This window comes from Megascapheus bottae, chromosome 8 (assembly GCF_031878675.1).
Source record: "Megascapheus bottae isolate mThoBot1 chromosome 8, mThoBot2.hap1, whole genome shotgun sequence".
In the NCBI taxonomy this organism is placed as follows: Eukaryota; Metazoa; Chordata; class Mammalia; order Rodentia; family Geomyidae; genus Megascapheus; species Megascapheus bottae.
Genome location: NC_143516.1, coordinates 68,318,201 through 68,332,353, shown reverse-complemented (window position 1 = coordinate 68,332,353; position 14,153 = coordinate 68,318,201). Strand labels below are relative to the sequence as shown.

Genomic DNA, 14,153 nt, shown 5'->3' with positions numbered 1-14,153 from the left:
ATTTGTGTGTGCACAGTCTTACCATTCAGTGAGTACATAATGAGAGGATTTGATGTTAGTGAACAGAGTAGAAATGAAGCCAAAAAGTGATTTCTGAAATGGTACATGGTGGCACACTCTTGTAATACAAGCACTTGGGAGGTCAAGGCAGGTGGACAACCAGTTTCAGTCCAGCCTGGGATATGGAGAAAATCCTTGGTCATATACACTTTCTCTAAGTATCCTGAGGTAGGAGAGAGTATTTAAAGGAAATGTTTTTTCTCAATACCTCTTTCTCCCTCCCCCCTCCTCCTACCCCCCTCCTCCCCCTCTCCTCCCTTGCCCACTCCTCCTCCTCCTCCTCCTCCACCACTTCTTCTTCTTCTTCTTCTTCTTCTTCTTCTTCTTCTTCTTCTTCTTCTTCTTCTTCTTCTTCTTCTTCTTCTTCTTCTCCTCCTCCTCCTCCTCCTCCTCCTCCTCCTCCTCCTCCTCCTCCTCCTCCTCCTCCTCCTTCTTCCTCTTCTTCCTCTTCTGTTCCTCTTTGCCTGTCTTGAATCTTACAGACTCAACAGACAATACTTGACTGAAGAACATTTATTATATAAAAATCTTTTGATTTTTCTTTCAGGTTCTGGTAATCATTGAGAAAAGCGATCAATTTGACATTCTGATGACTTCTGATAAAGTCAATGGCACAGCCTATCAGCAGGCGGCTGTGGTTCCCAGTGAGGACGGGGTGTCTCTGCTTTTTCCTGTCAGGCCCATGGAGCTGGGGGAAATTCCCATCACAGTGAAAGCCATGTCACCCACTGCTTCTGATGCTATCACCCAGAGGATATTAGTAAAGGTACACATTTGGAATTTCAAATAAATAACATGGAAATACATGCAAAGCACACAGAAGAGTGTGTGTGAACTCAGGGCCAGGGTGCTGTGCTGAGTGTTTCTCCTCAAAACTGGTGATCTACTACTTGAGCTAGGCCTCTGATGCCCCCCCTCCCCGCCCCGAAGGGTTTTTCTTATCACATGTTCATCTTCTTTGTTATGTCTATTACCCGTCCATAGTTTTCTCTAAGTAGAAAGCAGACATTAAACAGAAATGGTAGGTACTTACTACGTTGTACACAAACTACTACAGTCACAACAGGCTGGATAGTTCTTGTACCTGCATACAATTCTTATAAATAGACAAGCGGAGATCTTGTTAATTGTGCTCTCATTTACACACAGGCTGAAGGAATTGAAAAATCATATTCACAAGCCATCTTGTTAGACATGACTGACAGCAAACTACAAACTAACCAGAAAACTTTGAGCTTCTCATTTCCTCCGGACACAGTCCATGGCAGTGAGAGAGTTCAGATCACCGCAGTGGGTAAGGACAGTGTGTGGCAAATGTATTTGTATATGATGATGTGTATCCTTCATCGATTATAGGTGTAGTTTCTGATTCAGACCAATGAGATCATCATATAATTCAAGTACTCCTGCCTCTCCTCCTCCTCCTCCTCCTCCTCCTCTTCCTCCTCCTTCTCCTGTTCCTTCTTCTTTTTGGTGGTACTTTGGTCAGAACGGAGGGATTTGTAGTTGCTTGGATTGTTTCATTGGTTGTCACTCTACCACTTAAGCCATGCCTTCAGCCCTGCTTTTTGCTGGTTATTTTGGAGATAAGAGTCTATGGGCTTTTTAGCTTGGGCTGGCCTCATACCACCATTCTCCAAATTTCAGCCTCTCAAGTAGCCAGGATTATAGGTGTGATTCACAGATGTACATTTTGTACATGTACCTTGATCAAAGTTTCTGTCCTTTTCCAGCTGCTTCACAGACAGTATGCCTCTTGATTAGAGGAAGATTCTCCACCAGCAGAAAATAACCATCTGTTACGTATGCATATTTACTCAATCAGTGGAATATTTTGTGTTTTCAGGAGATATTCTTGGTCCTTCCATCAATGGCCTAGCGTCCTTGATTCGGATGCCATATGGTTGTGGTGAACAGAACATGATAAATTTTGCTCCAAATATTTATATTTTGGATTATCTGACTAAAAAGAGACTCCTGACTGATAGCCTAAAAGAGAAAGCTCTTTCATTTATGAGGCAAGGTAAGCATTTTTAAAGTATTTATTTTAAAGTTTATTTTTGTTTTCAGCAGCATTTTTTAAAATACTTTTTTGTTGTTCTTATTGGTTGTGGGTCTTGAACTCAGGGCCTGAGCACTGTCTCTGAGCCTTTTTGTTCAATGCTAGCACTCTAGCACTTGAACCACAGCTCAACTTCTGGTTTTCTGGGGGTTAACTGAAGATGAATCTCATACTTTTCTGCCCTGGCTGGCTTTGAAACATGATTCTCAGATCTCAGCGTCCCACAGCTAGGATTATAAGGGTGAACCTCCAGAGCCTGGCTCTTGAGGTCGTATTCCCCAATGGATGGATTTTGTTCGTGTATGGGGTAGTGGTACTGGGTGTTGGAGAGGAGGTTTTACAACACACTTGTTAGTGTCTGAAGATGTCTGCAGCCCTGTAAAGGAATGAGTGCTGGTGTGATCGATGCACATTGACTTCATATCTTCTGGGCCAGGTAGTCTTGGTGCTGAGTAAAAGTTTTTCTTTTCAGTGGGTTCGCTGTCCATGAAGACAGTGGTGGGCAGTGCTTCTCCATGTTCACACGGCCAGCAGGCTGGGATATGACAGAAAAGTTTGCCTGGAGAGGATCTGTGTGCCAGATGGGCCAGGTTCCAGTGGCTCATTCTTGTCATTTTAGCTACTCCAGCAGCAGAGAGCTGAAGATCTTGGTTCAAAGTCAGCCTGGATAAGTCAGTCTGTAAGGCTCTTATCTCCAATTAACTACCAAAAAGCCAGAAGTGGGGCTGTGGCTCAAGTGGTATAGCGCTAGCTTTGAGCAGTGTTCAGGCCCGGAGTTTAATACCTAGTACTGGCATGATGAAGAAGAAGAAAGAGAAAAGGAAGGGGAAAGGAAAAAAGAAGAGGAAGTGGAGAAAGAGGAGGAGGAAGAAGAGGAGGAAAGCCGCAGAGCTTAAGATTATTCCGACTCTGATTAGAAACCATGCCTTAGCTTCTCTCTGAGAGCTGACATAAATTGAACACTCAATCTGAGACAGGCAGTGTTCTACGCTTTTTGAGAGAGCTTGTTTGGAGATTCTAGCAGGGGAGCGCAGCTACTCGTATACCCTTGACCGAAGACCGGACCTCCTCTATCGGGGACGGTCGTCCTCGTCAACCTAGCGCACATGGAGCGGTGAGGGAGGAAGGGGACACCCGCCTAGCCAGCCAGATCAGCTGAATCAACCCTGGCAATCAATGGGGTGACAGATGTCGCAGCCAGATGGCCCTCACATCCTGTTCTTTTTTTTTTGTTTGTTTGTTTTTGTTTTGTTTTTGCCAGTCCTGGGCTTGGGCTCAGGGCCTGAGCACCGTCCTTGGACTTTCTCAAGGCTAGAGCTCTACCACTTGAGCCTCAGCACCACTTCTGGCTTTTTTCTATGTATGTGGTACCGAGGAATCGAACCTGGGTCTTTGTGCATGCTAGGCAAGCACTCTACCACTAGACCAAACTCCCAGCCCCTGTTCTAAGTTTTTTTTAATATCTGGAATCGATTTAAGTGCTCACAACAAGTACTTACATCATGCAGTTTTTACAAGTGACGAAGCTGAGGCATACAACAAGTAACTGACTTGCCCAGGGTCAAAGCTGGGACCGAGTGTGCACCTCTTAAATCCACACAGGAGGCCTTGTGGAGCTGTGAGTCACTGTCAGTAGTCATAAAGGCAGGTGGGGTTTTCTGGACTATTCCAGAGTCAAGGCAGAATGATAGTCTAACAGGGGACCTCCAGCAAGATTCTCTGTGCAACTAAGATTTTTCTGTATTTGTGATATATATTTTTATTTTTGTGCTGGTACTAGCATTCTTCAGAGCCTAGCTATGCGTCCTTAGTGTTTTCATTAAAAGTTGGGGCTCTACCATTTGAGCCACAGCTCCACTCCTGGCTTTGTAATTGGAGATAGGAGTCTCACAGACTTTCTTACCTGGACTTTGCAATGGGGTCCTCGGGTCTTAGCCTCTGAGGTAGCTAGGATTAATGTCCAGCTACAATTTATACTCCTAAATATATTAAGTACATATACTCATATGTATACCAAACTCATAAAAATTTGAATGCTTTATATAAAATAGTTGTATACTGTAATTTTTAAGTATATGCTAAGAAAAGTATAGTTTAGTGCTTTCCAGTTCCCAAGGATTTTTTTTTGTAGTAAGATTTGCATTTACTAGGCAGGTGCCATTTTCATTCGATTTTTAATATAATGGACCATTGCACCTATAATTCTAACTACTCAGAAGGCTGAGATCTGAGGATAGACTGTGAAGCCAAGCCAAGAAGACAAACCCAAGAGACTCTTACCTCTAATTAATCAGCAAAAAGTTGGATGTGGGGGTGAGGCTCAAGTGGTAGAGCACAAGCCACTAGCAAAAAGTGAGGCTTGAGAGCTAAAGACCCTGAGTTCAAGCCTCAGTATTCGCACACACCACACACACACACACACACACACACACACGAAACTCAAGCAAACAAAAGAAAACAAAATGTCCTGCTATAATTAGATGTAAGATGGGATGTCAAGTACTGACATGGTACTGACATACTGGTATAGTAGGTGGCATGCAATTTTCACACATTGGTATAAAAGTATTTAGGAGCCAGGATTTTGGCCTAGTGGTAGAGTGCTTGCCTAACATACATGAAGACTGGGTTTGATTCCTCAGTATCACCTGCATAGAAAAAGCTGGAAATGGTGCTGTGGCTCAAGTGGTAGAGCTCTAGCCTTGAGAAAGCTCAAGTACAGCACTCAGGCTCTGAGTTCAAGCCCCAGGACTAGGAAAAAAGTATTTGACATTGTCAGTGTTTACGTGTGTGTGTGTGTGTGTGTGTGTGTGTGTGTGTGCGCGCGCGAGCATTGAACTTGAACTCAAGACATTCAACTCTCAAGATTTTTGCTTACAGCTGGTACTCTACCACTTGAGCCGTGGCCTTTGTCAACTAATTACAGATAAGATTCTCCTGGATTTGTTGGTCATAGCTGTCTCCAAACCCTGATCCTCAAATGTCAGCCTTTTGAGCAGCTAGGATTATAGATGTAAGCCACCAGCAACTGCCTGGCTTATCTTTGAAGATAAGACTTCAGTATACATTCAAGATTTAGTTTCTCTGGCTACAAGTAGAAAGTGCATAGGAATTACAGAAATAGAGATGCTTTACAATTTGATGTGCATCCATTGTGGTATAAGAAAATAAAATATTCTAGAAGATAACACAAAATTACCTATTTATGGAAATAAGTCAGGGAGCAAATTGTTTTATTCAGTGAAATCCAGTGCTAATTGTTTCATTCATGGCATCAGTGCTCACCTGGACTATTCTAGGAGCTTTCTATGTATGTTCAGGTCTCTACAATCATTATACGTTGTAATAGACATCTATGTGTGTATGTGTTTGTATGTGCACATGCACCAGTACAAGTGCTTTTGTACTCAAAATTAGTGCTCTATGCTTTGAGTCATAGCTCCCCTTCCAGCTTTTTTTTTCTTTCAGTCCTGGGGCTTGAACTCAGGGCCTGAGCAATTTCCTATGGTTTTCTCAAGGCTAGTGATCTACCACTTGAGCCACAGCACCATCTCTGGCTTTTTCTTTTTTTTTGATATATTTTTATTGTAATTAATAAAAGGGTTACATGATATTTGCCAGATAGAAGATGCATTAATTCACATACATTGATACCCTTTCACATGTCTAGGTCCCCATTATTCTCCCCCCACCCCCCCATCTTGTTTTCCCCCCTTCCCTATCCAATTTCAAATAACCAAATACAAATATATCCAACTCTGGCTTTTTCTGTATATGTGGTACCGAGGAATTGAACCTGGGTCTTTGTGCATGCTAGGTGAGCACTCTACCACTAGGCCAAACTCCCAGTCCCCCTTCCAGATTTTTGCTGGTTAATTGAAGATAAGAATCTCATGAACCATGATGTTCAGGACTCAGTGTCCTAAGTACCTAGGATTATAAGTTTGGGCCACTTGTGCTGGCTGAAAGAGATCTTCAGAAAACATCAAAACACCATGTGGGCGGGAGTATGGCCTAGTGGTAATGTGCTTGCCTAGCATGCATGAAGCCCTAGGTTCGATTCCTCAGAATCACATACACAGAAAAAGCTGGAAGTGGTGCTGTGGCTCAAGTGGCAGAGTGCTAGCCTTGAGCAAAAAGTGTGCAAGAACAGTACTCAGCCCCTGAGTTTAAGTCCCAGGACTGGCAAAATAACCAACAAAACAAACAACCCCCCTAACCCCCCAAAACACCATGTCATTTGTCTTCAGTAGATTTCCGGTGCTACCAGGTTCTGAATGGTCTGACTTAGTCTCCTTCTTTAGCATCTTCTGGAGCCACTCCAGGTTCTGTTTCTGGCTGCATCTGGAACCCTTCCAGCAGCATGGCACTTCAAGCTGTGAGCCTTCTCTTCCCTCACCTGGGATACTGCTCCCCTAGGTTGCTCAGGGCTGGCTTCTCCCGTGGATTCTCCTGAACACCTAGTGGATCTTGCTTATAGCTCTCCACTTTATTTTTGTCACTTATTATTTATAGATATTATGCATTATAATTACCTATATCCTCTGCCTACTGTACTTTGAGGGTGATCATTCCTTCATTATTTCACTATACAGACAGCAAAATAAGTGCCAAATGGATGAATACATGTTCAATATTAAAGTCCTAGAATTTAAGGTTCATTGAGTCAGTATGAAGGTTGGGCCTAGAGGAGTTGTGAAGGGCTTTCCTGTAGTGCTTTTCTGTAGACACTGAACGTTCTGTTTGGCCTTGTCAGGAATGTGACCAGTAGTTTCAAAGTGTCACCCTTCCAGCTTGTGAAAGAAAGCAAATCAAACTCCTGAACATGTATTATCTCTGCTGGGAGCTGGTTGTGCATGGCTGTAATCATAGCTATGCAGTTGGCTGAGATCTGAGGATTGCAGTTCAAAGTACATTCGGATGGGAATGTCTGTGAAACTCTTCTTTCTAGTTAACTAGCAAAAACCCAGAAGTGGAGATGTGGCTCCAGTGGTAGAGGGCTAGCTTTTAGCATAAAAGCTCAGGAACAATGTCCAGGCCTTGAGTTCAAGCCCTAGGACCAGCACACACAAAATAATGACATCATCTCATATGCTGAATCATATCATATTTCCAAATAGTGAGTAGCATTTTCCTGGTCCAGTCTTCTTTTCATTATGAAATCCATGTCTCCTTTCATCTTTTGCCAATACAGTTGCCAAAGTCCTTTAAATATAGTGTAGTTGTTTTTTTGTTTTCAGCAATTAAAGTAGCTTTGGTATGAGTCATGATGATATTATTTAAATGCCATTTGCAAACAGCACATTGTTTTACTTAAATCATACTTGGCCATGGAGTCCTGTAACCTAATCTTGTTTCCTTTTTGTCAAAACAATGGCTATGTCATTGACTAAAACTATGTTTTGCTATCAGGAAAGGAAGTAAAATTATAAATGAAATAATTTCTGAGAAGGACTAGAAAGCCCCAAACCATTGGTAGAAGAATGAAAGCATTTACTTTCCTTAGGTTTTGAAATCATGGTGCATGCAGTTCAAGTTTTTGGAAGAGAGATTCAGATAATATCTAGATGAGCACTTGATAGGTTTTCTCTACTGAAATAAAAACAGCAGGCTTTAGAACCCCTCATGCAGTTACAGTTCAGTTCAACTGGAGGCAATAGCAGAGAAGCCAAAGACAAGAAAATCTGTGAGGTCCTCACTTCCCATAGCTTGTCTTAAGTGTGTGGGAAGTTTATCATGTAGTTTATCGTGTGTGTGTGTGTGTGTGTGTGTGTGTGTGTGTGTGTGTGTTGGTACTGGGTCTTGAACTCAGGACCTCATACTCTCACTTGGCTTTTCCCCTTCAAGGATGGTACTCTACCACCTGAGCCACACCTGCTTCCAGCTTTTTATTGGCTATTTGGAGACAAGGATCTCATGGACTTTGCTTCCTGGGATGGCTTGAAACAGTGATCCTTAGATCTCAGCCTCCTGAGCAGCTGAGATTACAAGTGAGAGCCTGGTCAATGACTACTTTTCTTTTGGTATAGATAAGAATGCCTTAAAAAAAATCAGATTTGCTTTATATAGTCTCAGAGAGCTGATTTTACTACTCTTGTTTACATGTGATCTTGATACAAGTCAATTTGTCCAGACTTTGTTGTTATTGCAGTTCTGGAACTGAACCGAAGGCCTCACACAAGCTAAGCAAATGCTCAATCACTGAGTGTTTTATGTATTTCTCATCCCAGAGTGTTTTATGTATTTCTGTAGACAGTACTGTTCATCTTCAATATGATCGATTCTGAGACCTTTATATTCCTAGTTGGGCCTAAGAAAATTCACTAACCCAGAGAAGTATGTCCAAACCTTTACAAACAGGGGTCATTATTCTCACCTCTTTTTTTTTTTATTGTAATTAGTAAAAGGGTTACATGATATTTGCCAGATAGAAGGTGCATTAATTCACATACATTGATACCCTTTCACATGTCTTGGTACCCGTTTCCCTCCCCCCCACACACCTAACTTCCTCTTAATTTCATCTGATAATTACAATTATACTATTACTTCCTAAACTCAATAGCTAGTGATAACACTTAAATTTCCTATTTTTATTACTCTGTGAACTTTTGGAGAAAATCATGTTTTTGACTTGCTTGCCTATTTGGAGAAAAAGTCTCTAACTTAGGTAGCCAAACTGGATTGTTGACTTGTTTGATTTTCTTTATAAAATTAAAAATGAAATTGTTATTCAGCCGGGAGTGCAGCCTAGTGGTAGAATGCTTGCCTAGCATGCACAAAGCCCTGGGTTCTATTCCTCGGTACCACATACACAGAAAAAGCCAGAAGTGATGTTGTGGCTCAATTGGTAAAGAGCTAGCCTTGAGAAAGCTCAAGGACAGTGCCCAGGTCCTGAGTTTGTTGTACCCGAATTCCTAGAACCCCGAAAAGACCACCAGAGGCCACAGTCAAAGCTAAAAAGCAAGGGTTGTTTATTTATGAGTCTAGACTCAGGCCTCCACGTACCCGTAGCTGGCAATGCTGAAAGGCCCTGAGCAAGGATTTTACACAGCTTTTATAGGGGAATTACAATTACCTGATTGGCTATTTGATAACTCAAACCACTGGTCGAATCAGAGCTCAGGTATCTAACCACTGAGCACCAAGCTGTTGCTACCTGGGGTTCAAGTACATGGGCCCTGAGCAAGGGGGGAGGGGGTCATTCCCAGAACATGGGACAATCTTGGCACAACAAGTTCAAAATCTCAGACTGGCAAAAAAATTGTTATTAAAAAAGGTTGCCAGGTGTGGTGGCTCATGCCTGTAATCCTATCTACTCGGAGGCCGAGATCTGAGAATCAAGGTTCAAAGCCAGCCTGGGCATTAACGTCTGTGACATTCTTATGTCCAATTAACCACTAGAAAACTGGAAGTGGTGCTGTGGCTCAAGGGGTAGGGTGGTAGCCTTGAGCTGAAGAGCTCAGGGACAGCACCCAGGCCTAGAGTTCAAGCCTCATGACTGTCTCCCCCCCAAAAAAAATGATGTACAAAGTGGTTACAGTTACATAAATGAAATAATAAGTTCCTTTTTGGACAGTATCACTCCTTTTGTCATTTTCTCCCAGTTTTCCTCTGCTGTCCCTATCCACAAGCTGTACAGTTCATTTTCAACTTTATGTCTAGTGAATACCACTGCTACATTTGTTCACTCTGAGTTGTTTTCTTCTTTCTTTTTTATTTTCTTATTCCCAGTCCTGGGGCTTGAACTCAGAGCCTGGGCACTGTTCCTGAGATTCTTTTTTGCTCAAGTTTAGCACTCTACCACTTGAGCTGCAGTGCCACTCTTGGCTATTTCTGTTTTTATGTGGTATTGAGGAATTGAACCCAGGGCTTCATGCTCGGTAAGCACTCTGCCACTAAGCCACATTCCTGGCCCTGAGTTGTTTAATGACAAGCTCTGTGGCTTTGTCAACAGTGTCCTTTCCTGTTTCTGGGGTGTAAATTAGGCCTGATTGCTGGTATGGTTTGGAAAATTCCCTTCCTTGCATGGCTGCTGTGGCACGAGGAGGGCTACCACACAGGAGGCTCCACAAAGAGATCGTACAAGTTCTCTTCCCTCAATTTTGCTTCCCCTACCATGCACGCATGTATATATATATATATATATATATATATATATATATATATATATATATATATACATATCCATCTGTCCATCTGTCTGTCCATCCTTTTGCCAGTGCTGGAGCTTCACCTCAGGTCATATTCTTGCTTAGCTTTTTTCCCTCAGAGCTAGCACTCTACCACTTGAGCCACAGCTTCATTTCCAGCTTTTTGGTGGAGTGTCTCTCAGACTTTGCACAGGCTGGTTTTTGAACCATGATCCTCAGATCTCAGCTTCCCATGGAGCTAAGATTAAAAACATGAGCCGCTGGCACTCAGCTTCTTTTCCCTTACTTTCTATGGGAGTAGAGCTGGAAGTATGGGTTTTGAGTTGTGTCTAGACTGGGTCAAGAAATGCACTCCATAGCTAGAGATTCTTAGTGGCCTTCTGTTCTTCTGGCTGGCTGCCCCTTGTGGAAGAATGGAGCCAGTTATGGATACTAATGGGAGATGTTGAAGGTCATTTCCATGAGCTCTGATCTCATTTCCATGATCTCAGCTTTCTGTCTGGTTTTACAATGTCTCATACTTGGAATGACAGCTGTAGCAGGGTTGTGGGGGGCCTGGAGGCCATGGTTTTCTCATGGTTGGTCTCTTACTGAAGCGCCCCCCCTCACACCCCCAAGGTAACAGAGGATCCCAAGATGTCCTTTGCTGCTTCTTTCCTTACTTTTCCTTCAACAGTGCCGGGGCCTACCGGCAGCAAATTGGGGTTCCTGAAATAGGGGGCAGGGACTGGAAAAAATAGAAGAGAGACAAACACATCGGGTCAGGGAGGTCTGCAGCCCAGACAAAAACTGCAGCCCCGTTTATTTTCAACTCAAAGCTTATATCCCTTCTTGAGACCAGGGTTCTGCCAGGTGTTACATCCAAATGGTTAATCAGGGAACTGTTGGGGGTTACATTCATATGGTAAATCTCAGATCAATTGAACAGGAGAAGGCCAAAAAACAATAAGACAATCAAGCAATTATCTGATGCAAATCAAAGTACAGTTTGATTCCACTCCGGCTCCCAACACAACAGTCTCTCCACTTTCCTGTTTTGACTTCCCAATTAAACCTCTGGCTATCTGATGGATTTCATCCTCCAGGGAAAGTTCAGGGAGAATATCTTAGATGCTTCTGCCAGTTTTGTTTGTGGCTCTTATTTTTTCTGCTTTACTGCAATCCCTTGATTGTGTCTGAGAAATGACAAATTTGAGCTATTTTCTGTAAGTCTGTCTTTGTATCTGTGTTTTCATTTGAGCTATTTTCCTGTATGTGTATGTTTTGCATTCTTTAATTTCTCTTATTTCTTTTGAGATACATATTGTCTTAGTCTGTGATGAATCAGATTCTTACATGTTGGGCTTCTAGGAGAATAGTTTGGGACTTAAAGGCAAAAACAGATTGTATTTAGCCTATGGTTTCTGACATTGAGAATGGTATGCATTACTTTCCAGATATGAAACAAATGCCTTTTATTTGAAATCATTCTGTTTTTACTAAAGAAGATACATGAGCTTTAACCCTTTCCTTGATCTACCTTTCTAGTAATAATTTCCAACACTGAATACTTTTTAATTTGGAAAAGTGAAATGGGAATGGTAGGTACATAGGTTAGAGTCTTGATTTGCCTATGTTGATTATGACTAAAAAATGTAAGAGACACTATCTCAGATTATTTAGCATTTCCCTCTTCTTCACTGATGGCCTAAGAATAAAAGTACTTTCTTCTCTCCTTTTCCCTCCCTCTCTCCTCCCCTACCAGTACTGGGGTTTAAATTCAGGGCTTCATCCTTTTCTTCTCAACATTGTCACTCTACCACTTAAACCACAACTTTACTTCTGTCATTTTGCTAGTCAATTGGAGAAAAGCTTTTGTTGATATTTATCTACCAAGGCTGACTTTAAACCAGACTCTGTGTGTGTGTGTGTGTGTGTGTGTGTGTGTGTGTGTGTGTGTGTGTGCCTCTTCTGGGTTTGAACTCAGGGCCTTGGCACTCTTCTTTATCTGTTACTCTCTTACTTGAGTCACACCTCCACTTCTAGCCTTTTGCTGGTTCATTCGAGTTAAGAATCTATGGACTTTTCTTCCTGGGTTGGTTTTGATCTGGGATCCTTTAGCTCTCAGGATCTTGAGTAGCTAGGATTACAATATCATGTGTATCTTTCTTAAGAAGCAGACAACTTTAGATGCAAAGTACTGTGACGGCTGTGAATAGCAGTGAGCTAAATTAAATACCATCTATACTGTGCTTGTCTTTTGGGTTTTTGGTGCCCGTCCTAGAGCTTGGAGTCAGACTTTTGTGCTCAACACTAGTGCTCTACCACCTGAGACACAGTTTCACTTCCATCTTTTTGGTAATTAACTGGAGATAAGAGTCGCTAGGATTTTCCTGCCAGGGCTGGCTTTAAACTGTAATTCCTGAGAAGCTAGGATTAAAGGCTCAAGCCTTTAATCCCATAACTGGGTTTTGCTTGTTTCCCTACATTCTGCTTGAAATTCTTTGGCATTTAAAATTTCCTACAGTACTTAACATAGAAAGTACTTAATTTAAACATACACTTAAAACAAGAAATGAACCAGGAGCTAGGAGCTTAAGCTTGTAATCTTAGCTATCAGGAGGTTGAGATCTGAGGATCATGATTTGAATCCACCCCAGGCAGTAAAGTGTGAGAATCTTCCCACCAGTTAGCCATACAACTAACAAATAAAACTAACACCAAACTATGTTTTCTCTCATCTCTTTTGCTGTCCCTTGCTTATCTCATATGGTTACAGTATTTTACCTTGTTATTTGATATATTATATATATGCTTATTTGGTTATTTGAAATAGGATAGGGAACGGGGGAAAAACAAGATGCGAGGCAGGGGTGGGGGGAGGGAAATGGGGACCAAGACATGAGAAAGGGTATCAATGTTTATGAAATAATGCACCTTCTATCTGGTGCATATACTGTAACCTTTCTATTAATTATAATAAAAATATATAAAAAAACTAAAACCAAAAACAGATAAAGGAACCAGCTGGGCACTGGTGGCTCACAGTTGTAATCCTAGCTCTTCAGGAGGCTGAGGTCTGAGGATTGAAGCCAGTCCTGGCAGCAAAGTCCATGAAACTTTAATCACCAAAAAACTGGAAGTGGACCCATGGCTCAAAGCGGTAGACAACCATCCTTGAGCAATAAAGCTCAGGTCAGTACCCAGGCACTGAGTTCAAGCCCCATGACTGATAAAACAACAACAACAAATACTTTGGAGCCATGACTCAAATGAGAGAAAATGATCCTTGAGTGTAAAGCTCTGGGACAGTGGTGCCCAGGGCTCAAGTTGAAGGCTTAGTGCTCGTACAAAAAAAATAAAAGAAAGCAAAAAAAGAAAGAAAGAAATGAAACAACATAAGATAGGAATATCAAACAGGTCCTGTTCTGGTACTAGAGAAAGGAGGGGGCCAACAGAAAGGATGAAGTAGGGCAGATATGGTTCAGATACTTCATATACATTTGCGAAAATGGAACAATGAAGGCTACATATAAGATTGGTTTGGGACGGGAAAGTGAGAGTATGTAGTGCACACACATGGACATAGCAGAATAAAATCTTTTTTTGCCAGTCCTGGGCTTGGGCTCAGGGCCTGAGCACTGTCCTTGGACTTTCTCAAGGCTAGAGCTCTACCACTTGAGCCTCAGCACCACTTCCAGCTTTTTTCTATGTGGTACTGAAGAATCGAACCCGGGTCTTTGTGCATACTAGGCAAGCACTCGACCACTAGGCCAAACTCCTGGCCCCAGAACAAAATCTTGTACAAGTAATTGTAAAGCAAATTCAGTATTTGATGTGGACATGGTGTTTTCTTCTTTCTCTTTCTTTGCCCAAATCTTTTTTTTTTTTTTTTTTTT

At 42.0% G+C, this 14,153-nt stretch overlaps 1 protein-coding gene across 1 annotated transcript in view; it reads left to right on the top strand.

The window, feature by feature from the left end:
- Positions 1 to 14,153, top strand: part of Cd109 (CD109 molecule) — a 104,873-nt gene that overhangs the window by 72,284 nt on the left and 18,436 nt on the right. Inside the window, exons 21-23 of the mRNA XM_090338544.1 lie at positions 608 to 826; positions 1,210 to 1,354; positions 1,907 to 2,083. Of these exons, the coding sequence (XP_090194670.1) occupies positions 608 to 826; positions 1,210 to 1,354; positions 1,907 to 2,083 (541 nt within the window). The remainder of the gene's footprint in view (positions 1 to 607; positions 827 to 1,209; positions 1,355 to 1,906; positions 2,084 to 14,153) is intronic.